The sequence below is a fragment of the Anolis sagrei genome, chromosome 4, assembly GCF_037176765.1.
Source record: "Anolis sagrei isolate rAnoSag1 chromosome 4, rAnoSag1.mat, whole genome shotgun sequence".
Classification (NCBI taxonomy): domain Eukaryota; kingdom Metazoa; phylum Chordata; class Lepidosauria; order Squamata; family Dactyloidae; genus Anolis; species Anolis sagrei.
In genome coordinates this window covers 229766237-229784598 of record NC_090024.1, presented here as the reverse complement: position 1 = coordinate 229784598, position 18362 = coordinate 229766237, and the positions used below count along the sequence as shown (strand labels likewise).

At 34.9% G+C, this 18362-nt stretch overlaps 1 protein-coding gene across 1 annotated transcript in view; it reads left to right on the top strand.

Moving 5' to 3' along the window:
- SYCP2 (synaptonemal complex protein 2) overlaps nt 1-18362 on the top strand; it is a 53348-nt gene that overhangs the window by 28024 nt on the left and 6962 nt on the right. The window contains exons 20-35 of the mRNA XM_067467116.1: nt 1164-1200; nt 3586-3656; nt 3736-3793; nt 4801-4871; nt 5115-5166; nt 6125-6296; nt 8012-8076; nt 8600-8782; nt 8892-9093; nt 11468-11721; nt 12326-12511; nt 13433-13523; nt 13927-14070; nt 16139-16269; nt 17711-17805; nt 18174-18273. Of these exons, the coding sequence (XP_067323217.1) occupies nt 1164-1200; nt 3586-3656; nt 3736-3793; nt 4801-4871; nt 5115-5166; nt 6125-6296; nt 8012-8076; nt 8600-8782; nt 8892-9093; nt 11468-11721; nt 12326-12511; nt 13433-13523; nt 13927-14070; nt 16139-16269; nt 17711-17805; nt 18174-18273 (1912 nt within the window). The remainder of the gene's footprint in view (nt 1-1163; nt 1201-3585; nt 3657-3735; nt 3794-4800; nt 4872-5114; nt 5167-6124; nt 6297-8011; nt 8077-8599; nt 8783-8891; nt 9094-11467; nt 11722-12325; nt 12512-13432; nt 13524-13926; nt 14071-16138; nt 16270-17710; nt 17806-18173; nt 18274-18362) is intronic.

The window sequence follows — 18362 nt, the reverse complement described above, 5'->3', positions numbered from 1 at the left end:
AACTTTATTCAAAAATTGATGGTAAATAGCAAAAACATCAGTGCTGTAGTATTTATAATTTCTGTGTATGATTGTAAAAATTAGACAGTGGAGAAAGCTGACAGGAAGAGAATACCACTTCATGAACTTGAAAAAGACCCAATATTTGGATTCTAGAACTTGCCCTAATTGCCAAAGTGAGGCAATTGAAAAAGATGATAATGATAAATAATCCTCGTCGTCATCGTCATCATCATCATATTTATTTGTATCCCACCTCCATCTCCCAAAAAGGGACTCAGGGTGGCTTACAAAGCACTGCCATCAACAGTGCATGAGTTTAAAACAATATCACATAAAAGTTATAAATAATCATAATGCTTGGTAAAGTTGAAAGCAAAGTAAGAAAAGAAGATTTCATTACAGATAAGGAAGTCATAGTCCTGAGCTTGCAAAGACCTGAGCATGTCTGTTGGTGACTGGAGCTTTCCTATGGTCATCTGTCAGGAGTGTCTTGTGCTTTTCCTGAATGGCAGAGGGTTGAACTAGATGGCCCATATGGTCAAAGCCAACTTGACAATTAACAATATCTGTAGAATTTTCCATTTCTGTTGAAAAAAAATGTATATGAGGTCAGATTTTTTTTTACTGGCAAATAACTTTCCCCGGCCCCAAAATGTCACTGTCCTAAGGATCGTAGGTCGATAATAATAATAGTAGTAGTAGTAGTAGTAGTAATAATAATAATAATAATAATAATGACGACGATGATGATACAGATGATACAGATTATACAGCAGGGATTTGTTTGCAAGTAATGAGCTTGCAAACATTCATTGGTGGATGTCTGCTTTCTTATTAATAGAATCCAGCACAAAGGGCACAATTTATCCTCCCCACTGGAGGCTATCCGCTGCTCCTATTAAGCGTTTCAAAGATTAGTACTTCTAGACTCTCAGCATCAGAGAGCACTGCAGTAGGGAGGAGCAAATATCCCAACACTATGGCAAAAATCACAACTTAGTTAGGCAATGTCTTTAGAACTGTGAGTCATGTTTTAATTTCAACTATACTACACCATTGTAACTGTTCTAAAATATAGTAGTGAAGCAAATAATTCTTTGTAAACAAAAATTCTGGTATGAAATTTGACTTGCATTATATTTTACTCATTTATCTTGTAGTACATCTTTTAATAAATCTGGATTCAGTGTTAGTAAGGTAAGCACTTGTTTTCCCCCTTTACAAATGTAGAACTATGTTTTAATATCAAACTGTATGTGTGTGTGCATGTGTAAAATAGATTTTACACCTACTAGTAAATCCATCTCTAATTAATAGAAAGAGAAAACTTTTAAAGGAAACTTCACTACTGCATGCTGTGCATAAAAACAAAACTGAACAATTTAGGAATATAATGGAATTGTTGCCTTTGTTATATAAAGAACAACCATATCATCATACATTATCTTACTTTTTATATATGTGAGATGGATTTTGCTGATCTATATATGGATCCTTTGTGGTATCTAGGCTCATTCTCCACATTCCTTCTTTATCATCACAAAAGAACATATTTATTTGAATACTAACCGCCCCGAGTGGCACAGTGGGTTAAACCACTGAGCTGACAAACTTGTTGACCGAAAGGTCGCAGGTTCGAATCCGGGGAGTGACGTAAGCTTCCATTGTCAGCCCCAGCTTCTGCCAACCTAGCAGATCGAAAACATGCAAATGTGAGTAGATCAATGGGTACCACTCCAACGGGAAGGTAACGGTGCTCCATGCAGTAATGCTGGCCACATGACCTTGGAGGTGTCTTCATCTTAGAAATGGGGATGAGCACCACCCCCCCGGGACTCGATGTCAAGGGACAACCTTTACCTTTACCACCCCCTGCCACGCGTTGTGTATATGTGTTTTGTGTGTGTATATGTGTGTGTGTGTATATTTGTGTATATGTGTGTGTTTGCGTACATAAGAGGTTTTGCGCATGCGTTGTAACACACACATACACACACACACACATATGGCTTTTAAAGGCTCTTCCCCTGTGTTTTTCAGTGTTTTTATGTGTGATGGTCACTTGTTGTCCTGGTATGTGTATTGTGTCCAAATTTAGTGTTAATTCGTCCGGTGGTTTTGGAGTTATGTTAATCCCACAAGTGAACATTTCATTTTATTTATATAGATAGTGCTCACCTTTTTGATAAATTACATAGTCTTGGCGTGAAAGGGGGGCATGGCTTAACTGGCCTCATTCATGAGATCTTCAACCCCCCCCCCCCCCCCCCCCATTTTGAAGGCCTCATAAATGAAGCCTTATTTGGGAAGCTGTCACCTCTCTGTCAGGCAGAAGCTTCCTAACAAGACCGTTTGGGAAGCCATGCCCCTCCATCAGGCCAACAGGTGCAGTTTCCCCCATGCCTTTTGGCCATTTCGAGGCAGTCAGCAGAACATTCAGGTACCTATTACATTGATGGCACATTATACTCAAGTAAATAGAGTATTGAATATGTGATTGAATAAACGTCCTAAAGAGGCCTCTGTTTTCAAGAAATGCTGAATCACTTCATTCTTTGTTGTGGATTTTGGAAGTAAGAACCTGAAAAATTGGTTCTCCATTAGGAAATGAAATTCCACTGCATACATTTTCCTTACAGTCGACAGGGGATTCTTCTCTGTTGAAGACAGTTTCCAGCTAGTTAGAGTATGGATGATTCCCCCCCCCCCTCCCAGTAAGGAGTGATCATGTGTCAGTAATTTTAGTAGGAGGTCCTCCTCTGTTTTGCGGGAGTAGATCCTGCTTGCTGAAGCTGGTTGATTGCTGTCTAAACTAAAAAGTGAAGGTATGACCAGGAAGGTAGGACATTACAAAAATCTCTTGTCCTGGAAAAAGGTGATGGAATATATGGAACGGTATTTTGAAGTGTTTCTTATTGTCCTTTTGTGAAGAAAGCATGGCTCCCCTCCCTTAAGAAACAGTTTTATGAGGTTTCTGGACATTCTTGTTGCTTTCTTGCATTGTAAAATATGCCTGAGGTCCTCCAAAACATAGCAAATGTATGTGGAGAATTTTAAAAGCAATCAGCATTAGCCATGGGGCACGATGGGGGTGAATGCAGTCTCCATGGTCCACAGAAAGTCTACGCAACTCTCAAATGCTAACAGTTGCCTACTCCATCTCAGAGGATGCTTGTGTTTCTCAAGGGGAGGAGAGCTTGTTTTCCTTTGGTTTCTTTCCATTTATTTATTTATTTGTTTATTCAGTTTGTTCTATTTATTACGTAGCATTTTATCCTGGCAAGATTTTATTGTATTTGGAGGTTAAATAATGTTTTTGAAAATGAACTTCCTAAGCTTGGTTGATTTATTTTTGTTTTGTTTTGTTTTTTTTGTTTGGCAGAATATAAATATTTTAATTAAATCTTTAAAATGTTAACATTAAAATGTAGTTATTTTTGTTCTCATTTATTAATTTATTTCATTTGTATCTAACCTGACACCCAAAATGAGTCCAAAGTGTTCTAATGAATTAATAATGTTGCATAGCATTGTTAGTGTTCTTCAAGAGTTACAGACTTTACTTGATATTTTTATACCTAGAACAAAAATAAGAACAATTCAGGAGATTTGAAAACTACTAGTCTTCTTAACATAACAAGTAAACATCTTATGTAAGTAGACAACATTTTCCTACAGGTCTAAACCTATTTGATATTATGAGTTCATTAATAAAGTCTTGTCTCTTGATAGGGATGATGTCTACAACTTTAACTTAAGTGGATTTGATGAACCTACAATAAAGCTTGGAGTAAGATTACCATATCAACAATTAATATATGAAAAATATAAATAGATAATCTACAGCAGGGTGATCTCTTTCGGTAGCAGTACAATCATGAATGTGCAGCCCAAACTGACCATTACAGTGAGCTCAGCACCCTACCCCTAGCCCTATAATCTGCTTTTTGCACAAGCCCTTACATCCCTCTCCAATTTCTGAACTTGCCTACCCTGGTTCTGGAGGTTTGTTTTGTTTCATTTTAATGGTTGTTTTTATATTCTATTGTTTTAAATTGTTTTAATCAGATTGTTATATGTGTATGATATTTTTAAATATGTTTTTTGTTTGTAAACATTCTTGTGTTGGGCTTGGTCCCACTTGTAAGCCGCCCTGAGTCCCTTTGGGGAGATGGTGGCAGGATATAAAAATAAAGTTGTTGTGGTTGTTATCATGGCATGTGATAGTTAATCTGGTCACAGATTTCTAAATACCATTCAAGGAAAGAAGGTTATTTAGATCATAATTATAATTTTGCCACCATGAGATATGTCATTTGAAGTTTTCTGTGCTTGACTTTAATTCAGGTTCCACATGCCTCCAACCAAAGACCATTTAGAAGGGCAAAATGATAGCTGGTGCAAAAACATTGATATGAATTCATTAATTTTCTTAATGTGTTGTAAATTTTGACATGGATATTCTTATTTATTATTTTGTGTATTTAGGTCAGTGTTCCCAACTTCTAGTTCTGCAGGTGTTTTAGACTTCAGGTCCCACAATTCTTAAACGCTGGTAAGCCGGTTGGGTTTTCTGGAAATAGAAGCAAAACAACTGGAGGACCAAAGGTTGGGAACCACTAATTTAGCTAAAATCCTGCCTTTCTTCATAGCACTCAAGGCAGATTAGTCATATTAAGTATAGTATCAATACTAAGTGCAGCATTGAAACTCTGCTCTTTATTTTAAAGGGATGATCTTTAAAAAGAAAAGGACAGAAAAATCATCATAAGAATTGTTTTGATGTTTATATTTTAGATTCAAGAATTTCATCTTACTAAGTTGGAAGCTACTAAGATGGAAGTGACTGCAGATCTTTCAAAGAAAATGTAAGGATACATCATTTCCAATTGGTAGAAAGATGGTTAGACTGAATGCCAATATACAATTTCATAATACAAATACTTGATGGTAGTATGTTGGAAAAGACACCTCTAACACTTCCATGGCTCAATCTATGCCCAAAGTAGTATTTTTTCCAGATTTCAGAGTCACCAAAAATTAAATTCATGCAAACTGAGTATTTACTTCATGTGTAATTGTTGCTATAACTTATTTCTTATTCATTTTAGGAATCACGATAATCAAAGAAAAAGCATAAGCCAAAAGAGGCAAAGCAATAAGGTATTTTAGAAAAGGAAATAGTTTGTAAAATAACTCCAGCATTTGGAACCAATTTTTATGAAGATATTACAAAAAGGCTACAATAAAAATGAATTAATGGAAGCTACAAGGTGTAGGGCTTCTAGCACAGATCAAAGAAAACTGTTCTTTATTTTTCTCCTTGATGATTCTTTCCCTCTCTTTGTTTAGAAAATGTAAGAGGTTGAAAAGTTGAAGAAGATAACATTGTCTAGACTTGTATTAATGTGGCAAAAAGTGGCAGGATATAAGGCTTTATCTGGAGTGCCTCTCAAGTTTGTATTATTATTGTGAATGACTGTTATGAATGTTGCTTCCTTGCATTCATTTGAGCTCTGAGAAAACTTTATTCCCTTTCTATGAACCTATTTGTGTGCTTTGTGTTTACACTCAGCTTCCAATGGAAGATCACAATTATATTCTATGTTGTCCCATGTCCATTGATGGCATGAAATAAAATCAGTCATCATTGTCTTCTCCATCATCACTATTACCACATAGCTATTTCTCTGCACTAATTTACAAACACTCATTGAACAGTAAACTTATTACATAGGTAGGATCCTTTGTTGTTCAAGGGCTAGAATAGTCAATTCTTAAATTGAACTGCCCTATAAACTATCTTTTAATTGCCTTCTTGGGGGGGGGGGGAGGCAGTAATGGTGAAACTTCTATATGACATATCAGTTCAGTTTCTACTACATTAAATTATAGGGGTTGGTGCCTTAAGATTTTTTGGCTTGATTACTTTTAAATTATATAGTTCAAAATACTGTACAATTGCTATTATAGTCTTAATTATTTTACTTGTGGGACTTAAATAAATCACAGCTACTTTATTTGACTGATTTTGATTGATTTCAGTGGGATTTGTTTTAAGAACTCAATCATAATTAAATGGAATAGATCCTACAGATCTTTCTTTGTTCTTGTTTTACAGAATAAGACTAATAGAAACAAGAAACATCTTTTTAGTGACACAGATACAGAATATAGAGGTGATGACACTAAAACAGATATTAGCTGGCTAAGAGAGTCCAACAGAAAGCCTAAACCCCAACTTATAGATTATAGCAGAATGAAAAAAAAGAAAACTAAAATTCTGGAAGCAAGTAAGCAAACTAATTATTATGGTGTTTGAAAATGTCACTTTTTATGCACTTAAGCAATTATTGTGTATCATATGCAAAAAAATGCAGATGGCATGGCATTACCTGTTTTATTATCCTATAGCCTTAAGACGTTTATGTTCAGTATGTTTAAAGGATCTCATTAATACTACTACTACTAGTAGTAGTAGTAGTAGTAGAAGTAATAATAACAATAATAATAATAAATTTCTTACCCACCTCTCCTTGTGACTCAAGACGAATCCCAGCATACTAAAAGCACATCATCTTTCTATTCTATTAAAATACACAGAACAAAGGTTAAAATATACTAAAAACAAGATGTTGCTACTTCTTGATAGGGTAAAAGTGCTATGAAAATCACATACAATTTATTTTGCAATGTATCACTTTTGGCTACCTAAAATGAAAATATCATATAAGCAATACTTGACCTTGTCTCATGGAAGCCTCAAAATCTAGTTCTATGGTGTTTAAAATCAGCAGTTTGGTATAATATGATAATAAATGTGGAGAGGAAATATTAAACAAAATTTCTATTACTTATCTTTAAACTACCATATTTACTCACGTCTAGTATGCCATCAAGTCTAATATGCACCCTAATTTTAAAACCCCAGAAATTCCAATATTATTTCTTGGTGCATAAGAAGCCAGTCCTCACTTGAATTTCCGGGCTTCCATGACTGTTCGGCCGTCCATTCCTCCCTCCTTCTGGATGAGAGCAGCAGTATTTGGCCCTTTCTTCCTTTCTGGGGCTTGAAACTGGTGCCCATTTTGGAGGCACATTCTAATTTTGGCAACATAATTTTGCCAAAAAAGATATGCATTTGACGGTACTTGCCTTCACAGTGTTTTTTCTTGGAAGAGGTAAGGTTGAGCATTCAGACTTGGAAATTATGTCAGTGTTTTCTTTCCAAAGACATATCACAAAACAAAAAACACTAAATGCAAGGCAATTAGGCAAGGAAAATCATGTTCTATGTGGAATAAATGTTTTCCATCACTTGAGGGAAGACTTTTTAAAACATATGAAAGGTTTGATCCTGATTGGTGGGCAAGAGTGATACATCCACTCACCAATGGCCATTACATGTAGTCCTCAAGTTACAAACAAGATAGGTTCTGTAGGTTTGTTTTTAAGTTGAATTTGTATGTAAGTCGGAGCAGATACATTTTAAAAGTGTAACTCAATCCAAAAATGTATGTATGTTAGTTTTGGATAGTATGGGGAAGAGTTAACACCCCTATGGTGTTTGTTTTGCTGTCTGTGCTCCTGTTCAGAAGATTTCACCTCACTTTCTGTCTCTGTAATAATTGGATTTTGAAAAATTTGGCTTGTTGTGGAAACAAGAATTGGTGATAAAGCTTCAATTGAGACACCTTTTCCCCACGATTACTTTTCAGGAGTGAATTTCCCTTCATAAGGATGAATTTTTTAAACTTCCTGTTGTCTCACCCCCGCTCTTAACTATGAGTCATTTGTAAATCAGATGTTTGTAACTCATGGACTGCATGTATATGGTAAACTTTCTTATTTTACATTAATTTTAGATTTCTGTATGAAAGTGGTCAGGGTCATATTTAAGGACATGCGAAAAGATGAACTCAAGTTTTAAATGCATTTTCTGATTATTGACCTAAACAAACAGTACCCCTTCACTGCATTTAATGTTTGTTTGTTTGTTATTTGAAAGAGAAAACTTCCCCACCCAGGAGTATGAGGGGAACATTTCAACAAAATGAAACCATAAAAAATACGGTACAGTAAATTTTTGGATTTTATATATTAAGAAGCATTGAGATTTTGTTTACTGACCTAAAGATTTAAATAATCCGATTCCTGAAACTAAACCTATCCATTCTGCATTGTTTACAGGACCTCTTATTCTGTGAATGAACTGGTAGTTTTCCTAATAACCGGGCCATAATTTTGATTTATTCTCTCTTGCTTTAGTGCTATGTAAAATACTGTACAGCATGTAAAACTTCTAGCAGTGCCATTTTTAAACCCATCTTTCAACTGGCAACCTAATCATTTTACCTGCTTGAGGGAAAGAAGAAATGTGCAGCATGAGTGAAAATCTACTGTGTGTAAATTTTTTGGAACCAAACACTATTTGTGATTCTAAGAATAGGTGTTTAATTCTTCACTGATATAGCTTCCATTTTATTTTTTTGAACTACTATGAGTGAACTGTTTTAGGCCATAAAGTCGGCATACTTTCATATATTTTTAAAACGTTGTTCCCATATTAATACAATTTTGAATTTTGTTTCTAAAGAAACCAATTTCTAAAAACCAAAGTGACAGTGATAGAGAAGAAGAAGCACGACGTTCCAGACTGAAGCCAAAGAGAAAAGCAGCACTAGCCAAAAAAAGTTATAAAGAATTCTCAGATTCAGAGAGTGACATAGAAGAAGAATCTTCTGAAAACCTAGTTAAAAGAGGCACTTTAAAAGAAAATGTAAGCCAAAGTTCAACTGCATTTTGTCTGTCTTTCATGCCTGTTTCTGATATGACATGCTCGCTATAGATAGTATGTATATGTAGTTGATAACATTTTGTCCTTGCAGCCAGAACCTAAAAGTATAAAAACAAAAGCAGTTAATCAATCAAAGGCACAGCAGAATATTCTTTCCAGTGAACCACCCAAAGGAAATTTGGTAAACCAACATAAAAACACTGCTATATCAAATGATTCAGGATCAAAACAAAAAATTGAATTATCATCTCTACCTTCATTTGAAAGTCCACCTTCTCTTGAGATAATGAGATGTAAGTTTTATATTTGTATTTGTATATTTATTTGTTTTATAGCTTACTGGGTAACAACATTATCATGAATTTGGTAAAAACAACATATGCTTCTTAAGATATTCCAGATTATTAGAATTTACTTTTTAATTGCACACCCCAGTGTTTTTACTGCTGTAAATCTCCAGCGCATCTTCCTTCGAGGTCTAGCATGGAAGGTTTTCTACCTGTATGTAAATTTGTCAGTAAGTAGGTAGACACTTCTCGATTTCTACAGTTTGGGTTAGATTTAGATTCTATCTTGATCTAGAGTTAATGTTCGATATATTTCTTCTAGTGCGTGCTTTACATGCCTGCTCAAAGATTAGGTAGATTTCACTTATGAAAACTGGGCAAGAAAGAAAAACCTCTCTTAGAACAGTTGGGGTGTTAGCATTTTGCTTGGAAGAGAAAAAATAGTAAGCAATCACAAATGCTGTACAGATCACAGAACAATTCTGAAAAACAACATAAATCAAGTCATTCTTAGAGTTTTTGTTACAGCTTCTTGACTCTTGCTGCTGAATTGGTTGGATAGAAAGAGGTGTTAGATAAGATAAAAAGGTAAAACTGGAGATACACTGTATTTCTTCAAGTCTAAGATGAACCCTCTCCTTATAAATATCTCGCAAAATGTGGTGTGCTTTAGAATAACCTTTTAAACATATAAATACAGTTTTTTTTCTCATGTATCTGGTACTGAAATTGCTGTGCACCTTACAATCAATGTCATCTTAAAACAGAAGAAATATAGTTAATATATCACAATCCATTAGTGACAGGAAGTAATAGCTTTTCATAGAAACGTAAGTAATAATGAGGAAAAAAATCATAGATGAAATTTTTGGAACAATATAATTTTTTATAGAAGAGTAAAGTATGTCATCACTAGAAAGGGGCTGTAGTTCAGTCTGGAATGACTCAATGGCAGAGTAAATGCTTTGTGTGGAGGAAAGGTCCATGTTTCATGGCCACTCCCTGTATTTAAGGCAAAACATATATTTTACATCAAAATGGTTCTGGAAGCCTCTGTTTTTAACAGGATCCCAAATGGGCTCAAAAAGGCAAATGAGAAGTTCTTGCTACTCAAAGACAAATACAGGGCTAGGTGAATTGATACAACATAGCATTGGATTGTATTAGGAGTGTAGAACGTGGTCATCCGTGTGTTTTGCATTGTAAACCAATTAGGTCTGATGGTTATCCCATTTAATCCCATTTAATTCCAGCCTCATGAGGGCACCCTAGGTTGGATTACCACTTCTCCTTTCTGTTTCCCAGCTAACATCACACTGCAGTCCAATAACTCTCTCCATCATTCATAAGGTAATATACTCAATCTAACTTTAGGCAACATATTTCCTCCTGTCTTTGTCTTCCATCTGTGATGATGAGATGACCATTTCACCTCAACTAATCACACATACAGTCTGCCTATAAAGATATGTTCATAGTTATTTAGGTATATTCATCTGAGGAAGTAGAATTATGCTACCAACTTCTTTCTGTCAGTCACTAAAAAAGGTAGGTCATACAGCGACAAATGTCATTACCATTTCAACCCTTAGATTACCTCTAGGTTGTCAATGGCATGTTCCCTTTTGACTAAACTAGCTAATCCTAACTCGTGAATCAATATTAAATGGGCAGTAATAATAATAATAATAATAATTATTATTATTATTACTATTATTATTAATAACACTTTATTTATATTCCACTCTTCTCACCCCAAAGGGGACTCACTGGCATGAGAAATAAGGGCCACTGTACGGAAGTTTGAGCAGTCTTTCGCATTTCCCTTTTTTGGTATGGGGATATAAGTTGATTTTTTTCCAGTCTGATGGCCATTCTTGTGTTTTCCATATTTGCTGGCATATGGCATGCATCACCTTGACAGCATCATCTTTTAAGATTTTAAACAATTCAGCTGGGATCCCGTCGTCTCCTGCTGCCTTGTTGTTAGCAATGCTTCTTAAGGCCCATTCAACCTCACTCCTCAGGATGTCTGGTTCTAATTCATTCACCACACCGTCAAAACTATCCTTGATATTATTATCCTTCCTATACAGATCTTCTGTATAGTCTCGCCACCTTCTCTTGATCTCTTCAACTTCTGTTAGGTCCCTGCCATTTTTGTTTCTTATCATACCAATTTTTGCCTGAAATTTACCTCCAATGTTTCTAATTTTCTGGAAGAGGTCTCTTGTCCTTCCCATTCTGTTGTCTTCTTCCACTTCTATGCACTGCTTATTTAAAAATAGTTCCTTATCTCTTCTGGCTAACCTCTGGAATTGCGCCTTTAACTGGGCATATTTCCCCTTATCACTATGTTGAATTACACCTTATTATTTAGGTTGTGAGGAGTACAGAGAGGAACAATCTACTGAAGAACATATATCACCAGGAAGATCATCGTTATCATCTTTGTTAACATCTGAAAAAGAGTTTATGTCTGAAAAGGAGAAATCTTTAGGTGATACTAAAAATGTATCTGATGTAGAAGAAATTAATACAGAAAGCAAACAATTAAAGAAGCTTTCAGAAAACAGCAGAAAGCTGGAATTTGAAACTGAAGATTTGTCACCTGCTTCAAGCTCATCTTCTTTGGTAAACATTTTCAGTGCATTAAAATATATTTATTTTGTATTTTTATTTGAATTCAGATACTACATTTAAACAGGCTATTCTTTTGAGATGTGACCAAGATTTAAACAAATTGGTTCAAATTAATTTCCATTTTCAGTAGGGAAAGTTCTCATGCAAGGTATAGGACCCTTGTAACTTGGGAAAGGAGGGGATTACAGTTGTCTCCTTTTTTACCTTTGGAATAGGTTATATGAGTTAAAACGCTGTATAAATGTCTTTCCCCACATTGTATCCTTTGTCACTCATAAATATTTAGGATATTGATGCTTTATCCATGTTGCTATACCTGTGGCTGTATAATAAAAGATAAAAATCACAGTCACACGGTCATACAGGCAAATGATTTTGCTGTAATTTGATTTTCCTGGTGTACTTCCAGCACCGTTCCATTGAATTCAAGGGGGCTTAACCTCGAGTAAATATTTTTGGGAATGTGGCCAAGCTTGTTACTCCCAGGTGGCTTGTATAGGATCACAGATTTAGAGAATGATATAGTTGCTTCAGTTGACAAAGTACCTATATAAATTTGTCTGTAACATCATTACCAATTATCTTTTCTTTGTAGCCCAGACTTAGTCCCTTAAATACAGGGGGGAAATTAACTAGTAACCAAGATGCAGATGTTACTAAAGTTCAAAAGAAAATATGTGATATTGGTGAACCAGTGAACATAAAGCATTACTCTTTAAACAAATCATCTGATATAGAACTAGAAATATTTTCTGAAAATCTCATGAAAAATAGAGGAAAGGTATGTCACACTTGAAACAGTATTATCTTCTTGAATATGGTACTATATTATATATACTTGTGTATAAGTCTAGAAATTTTAGTTAAAATCAACAACAAAAAACGTGGATCAGCTTCTCCATGCTTCGATGTAAGAACATATTGTACTTTCAGTCCTGTTAAGAAATAACTTTTCCCTTTCTTTGACTAGAGTAGGGAGGGTATAGTACTTCCCAGGAGAACCTAAAAGAAGCTGTTATATTCTGTTTGTCCTGGCATGGCTTCTGGTCATTTTAAATGCCGAGACAGGGAAAAGGCATTGATGAGAGCTCTTTGGTGCTTTCCTCTTTCTTAAAGGAGCACCTAGATCATAAAGACATAGGTGCTTTTTTAAGGTTCTCCCCAAATAAAGCATCATCATCATCATCATCCCAAGATGCTCAAACAATAGATTTTTTTTCAGGGCCTTATCGATAGTCTCTCTCCCTTTTGCCAAGATGCGTGTATTAGTCTATGAATATTTATATTCTTTCTACTATCTACTTACAATATACTATAAAAATTTGATAGCCTTTGTTTGCATGTTTTCACTTAACCAGGAAATGGTTTGAGGGTTTCTGGTGTAGAAATTTCTGAAGTTTGATTCTTTAAAAACACACACACACAAAACAAAACAAAAAACACATTTACAGACCTAATGTAATAATTTTCTGTACTAAATTTTTGTACTAATATAATCATATATAATGTATATGATTTTGGCAATTTTAAATATAATTTCATAGTGCTCTATACTGGGAATTTAGGTATTGGTGTAACATGATTGTATTTCTGATGTAACTTGTGGATGTTGCTTTGAGATGAATTTTGCATGTTAGTTTAATATAAGATGATTTGCAAATAATAATGTCTTTTTTGACTTATATTACATAACCATGTTTAGGCTTCTGTATCGGTATCTCAGTCATCTACTCCCAGAAAAAGCAAAGAAAACTTATGTCATGAAGAATTTCTTGCTCACATTCATGAATCAGGTACATACATTTTATTTTCTAAAATAAAATGAACATAATAGATCTAAATTACATGACACTGAACTTATGTAAAGTTTCTTCTTTGTACCTTAGATGACTGGCAAAACAGGTTGCTCCAGACTATTTGATGGTTTTCTAAAACCATGATTACATATTATTGATCTATCCTTGACTCTTCCTACTCAAAATACCGCTTTAGTTTTGCCTATTCTGCGTTATCATATTGCCACATTTTGATTACTTAAACAAGCATAAGTTGTGCTTATGGATTTTGTTTGGCATAAAGAAATTTGAGATCATTGCATGTGATTAGTACATTCTTACACATTCTGCACATAGCTATAAAATTCTGCATCTGACTACTGTAATCTGTAATAGTAATATTGATGTTTTCAAATTAAAGGGCCTACAGTATATACTAATTTCAAGAGGTTGTATCAAGAGGACACTGAAGCTGATTCTGATGAAGAAGAAATCAGAAAAGAAAAAACAAAAAGAAAGCTACTTCCTAGAAAGCTGTTTAAAACTGAAAATAACACTTATAAAGGTCAGCTGGGGTAAAGTTACTTCTAAAATAATTAGGGATGGAAATGATACACAGAGCACTTGGAACACGTCCAGCTGCACTCTTTTCCTGCCGTGGTTCTCAGCATGTGGGTCCCCAGATGTTTTAGCCTTCAACTTCCAGCTGGCTGTGATTTCTGAGAGTTGTTGGCCAAAATACCTGGGGACCCACAGATTGAGAACCACTGCTATAGATGTTGTTGATCAGTCAAAATGCAGATCAAGGCATAGGGATTCAACCTATGTTTGATGGGGCTCCACTTTCCCTGAAAACCTGCAGTGACCAGGTTAAAACTCTTAAATCAACTGCACCCATTTCTTGAAACATTGAATTTGACCACAGTATTGCTGTGTATACCATACAAGACTATTGTACTTTGCTGCACTTGGAATTTGCTGCTACCTTAGAAAAGGGCTTGGAAAATTTCAGCTAGTACCATGAGCTGCAGCTAGTGTTAACTAGGGCATATTACAGGAATCATATTCCCCCAGCAAAATAGCTCCACTAGCTGCTAGTTTGTCTCCAGGTACAATTCAAATTCTGATAGTGATTTTAAAAACCCAGTATGGCTCAGATCCAGGCTATTTAGCAGACAGTATATTTCTATATGAAACTACTTGTAGACTGTATTGATGGTTTTGAATTGTTTTAGATTGAAGTGTTTTAGTTGCTTTTTAAATATTTAATGGTATTTTAAAAGAGTATAGTTTTAAATCATTTTGATATTGCCAATAGTTTAATCCCATTTTAATGTTCACTTTTTGTTCAAAACATTTTCATAGCAAGATCAGTGCAAAAAATTCTTAACTAGAATTATTTGTTTGCAGAGTTCTTCCTATGAAAATGTCTTATTATCATTTGTCTGTAGTAAGAAATTAAAAAAATGTTTAATTTACCTTTTTCAGTAGGAATTCGTATTGCTAAAGGGTGAAACAAAAAGAGAATTTAAAGTTATTTGGAAAAGATAACATAAATTCACCTTTATTCTTTTAAAACATCCACTATACTCACAATCATAATATATTTCATTCCTGGGTTGTTATAGGTTTTTTCAGGCTATATGGCCATGTTCTAGAGGCATTCTCCTAGTTCCAACAGACCTCACTAGCTCGGAGGATGCATGCCATAGATACAGGCAAAACGTCAGAAGAGAATGTCTCTAGAGCATAGCCATATAGCCCGAAAAAACCTACAACAACCCAGTGATTTCAGCCATGAAAGCCCTCAACAATACATATTTCATTCCCTTTCTTTGAGTACTTGATGAATAAAATCAACCCTAGAGTAAGAGAAAGACTAGCTTTGGTCTTATTTTTTTTCTCAATCTATGTAACTCATTATGATGCCTTTTTGTAATTTCTTGGTAAAAAAAAACCCCAACCTTGGAGCCATTTTCAAAAATTACTGCTTCTTTCTGTAATGGCTTATTTTGTTAATTTCCTCTTTTCATTGTCCAATGCAAAAGATAATTTATAGGTCAAGAACAAGAGTAAAAATAGGTGCCCTTAAGGAACCCTCAGGCATTTATTTTTCCACTGATCTTTCTAGACTATTTATACAAGGTTGTTCCTCAAATAGAACCTAAAATTAAAATACTTGTTCTCAGGATGGATGGAAGGACCAATCCATAATGTCTGGGTTTAGCCTGCCTGTCAAATTTGACTAGCAGGAACACAACATTCTTTTTATGTTTTTTTGCATTGAGCATCTACCCTTCTCCCTTCCGTTCTTTTTATTCTTCCCTAACAAACCAGATGCATTTTACTCTTCTCCTGAGAAATTAGGCAAAATTGTTAGTTTTGTTAGAGTCTTTCCTTCCTCAAGATCTCAGTCTATTATCTTCTCCACCAGAGAATAATGGAGGGATTGGCAGCTGCTATGTGCGACCTTCCAATGCTTCCATAGGTCCGATACTGGGAGAAAATATCCATAAATATCTAGAAACCTGGCTGCCCCACCTGACTACAGGACTATCTGTCTAAACGACTGCCATAGTAAAAAGATTGTGCAAGATGGCATGTGTCGTATTACATTGTCTTTCCCCCCACAGTTTCTGAAAGTACGTCTACTGTATCTGTCAATGACATATCTGTATTTGATGGAGATGGCTGGGATGCTGACAGTTCAAGTATAGGAATGATTTATCAGAAGTTTCATAAAGAGCTTTCTAGAAAAATCCAGGTGAACCTTTTATGTATATCTAATGTACATCTTTATTGGTATCTGTTTGGAGTCCGTATACTGCTGATATTTCTTAAGGTGCAGCTTGTAATGTAGACAGTTCTTGAAATCTGTTCAGTTCCCATATAACTTCTGCCTTTATGATATAGAACTCTTATTTTCCAAATGTTCCCATTTTTCTACTTAATTCTCATCCAACTGCCACATTAATAACCTCATTAAATATTCACAGGAGGCTAGAGGGGTGTGTGGAAGTATCTTCTTGATGTTCCTGTAGTATCAATTTTGTTTTATTTATTTATATAACATTTTCTTTTCTTTTTTGGTGGATACCCTTTTAGAGTTGTGCCTCAAATAGTGCCCATTCACACAGTTATTTTGTCAATTTTGTTCCTTCATGACAACTATACTCTGATAGTACAGAGGCACTACACCTATATACATGAAGCAAAAAGTCTGAATGGCTAACTAACTGGGTAAGAGGTACAATGCCCTGGCCCTTTTATTTAGGATTCAACATTCAGGTTTATTTAGAATTCAATATCGCCTGTGGTGAGAAGGAATGGATACAAATATGTAAAATAAATAAATAAATAAATATTTGACAAACAGACTTTTTCTTTAGTGGCCTCTATATCTATGTTGCCCACTATAGTTCAGCTAGCAAAGACATTCATGACTACTGAAGTAATGCTGGACTATTCTCCAGTAATACTAGAGAAACCCATCTCTGCTTGGAGATATTTATATTATGCTGTGGTGATGTTGGATTGTGGCCTAGGAACAAACTTCCAAGCCTTTATGGCCTTTCATCATCATGTGTTGTGGAATAAAACAACCTTATTTTTGAACATCTGCCAAAGGACAAGCAAGAATTCCCAAATGGATCTAATATCAGACTGTATTCTTTTATAAACAGCAGCTCAGCATGTTATGCTATAAGCCGGTATGCCATTCAAAATCCAGGTCAACCTTGACTTCAAAGTATGCCAGTGTTTGACTATTCAATAACAGTAATACATGTAACATTACAGTGATTCATGTAACATAGAAAAATATGTAATAAATGTAATAAATAAATAACATTATCCCATTTTGTACCAAGAGCTCGTGATATCAAACAAAAAACAACTAGTGGTATCCTTAATAAAAACATAGTATTTGAACAACACTTAAGTCAGAATCCAAGGCCAACCAGGAGATAAAATAAAAGGATTGTATCAGGATTTGACAGTAAGGACTGTTCAGAGGCAACAAATTAAAAGACGAGTTGTTTGCCTGTGTAATTTTTGAAGCGGTCACCTATGTATACACAAGTCCGCAAGCAAGATGTGAGGACAAACGTCCTGTTCCTCTGTTGTTGCCCAGCAAATGATATATGGAGGCATTTTAATGGGCCTTGTAATTTTTAAGAAGATTACTTTTATTTTTTTGTTTTCAGAGCCGAGCAAAGAGAATTGACAATTTTACAAAATTATCATTGAAAACAGTTCACCAGCATATAGATACCATGAATAGTGAATTACATAAGCACAGGTTAGTGCAGTAGTTTGTTAAAATCAGTATAGCGTGTTGATATAAATGAATGTTTTTTTTGTACATGAGCATTTGGGCTGGAATAATTAAAAATTCCTTGGCTCCTCCTTCCCAAGCCAGCCCCTACAGGCTCCTAAATACATTACATAGAAGGTCCCAGCTAGGCTGAGGTGTGGGCAGAATTAGGGAGAGGATATTTGTAGTTGTGAAAGCTGGTTGAAATGTTATGCAGACATTCTAGATATCATGGACTGCCAAAATAATTGCATTAGAGCTGGGTAGGCACAATCAAGATCTGAATAAAACCCTGATCTTATTTTTGGCATACTTCTAGTTGATCTTGTATTTATTTTTTAATTTTTTTGCAGGGATCAACAGCTGGAAAATCTTCATTCTCATCTGATTAAAGAGATTGAAAGTTTTGAAAGAGATTCACAAGCATTAAGGAATATGGAAAAGGAATTTTCAGTATGTTCTTGTATTCATAGAAATATTCAACTATCTGAATTTGGTATTATACTTCAATGTAGAATGTTAAAAAGAAGTGTTGCTTAAAC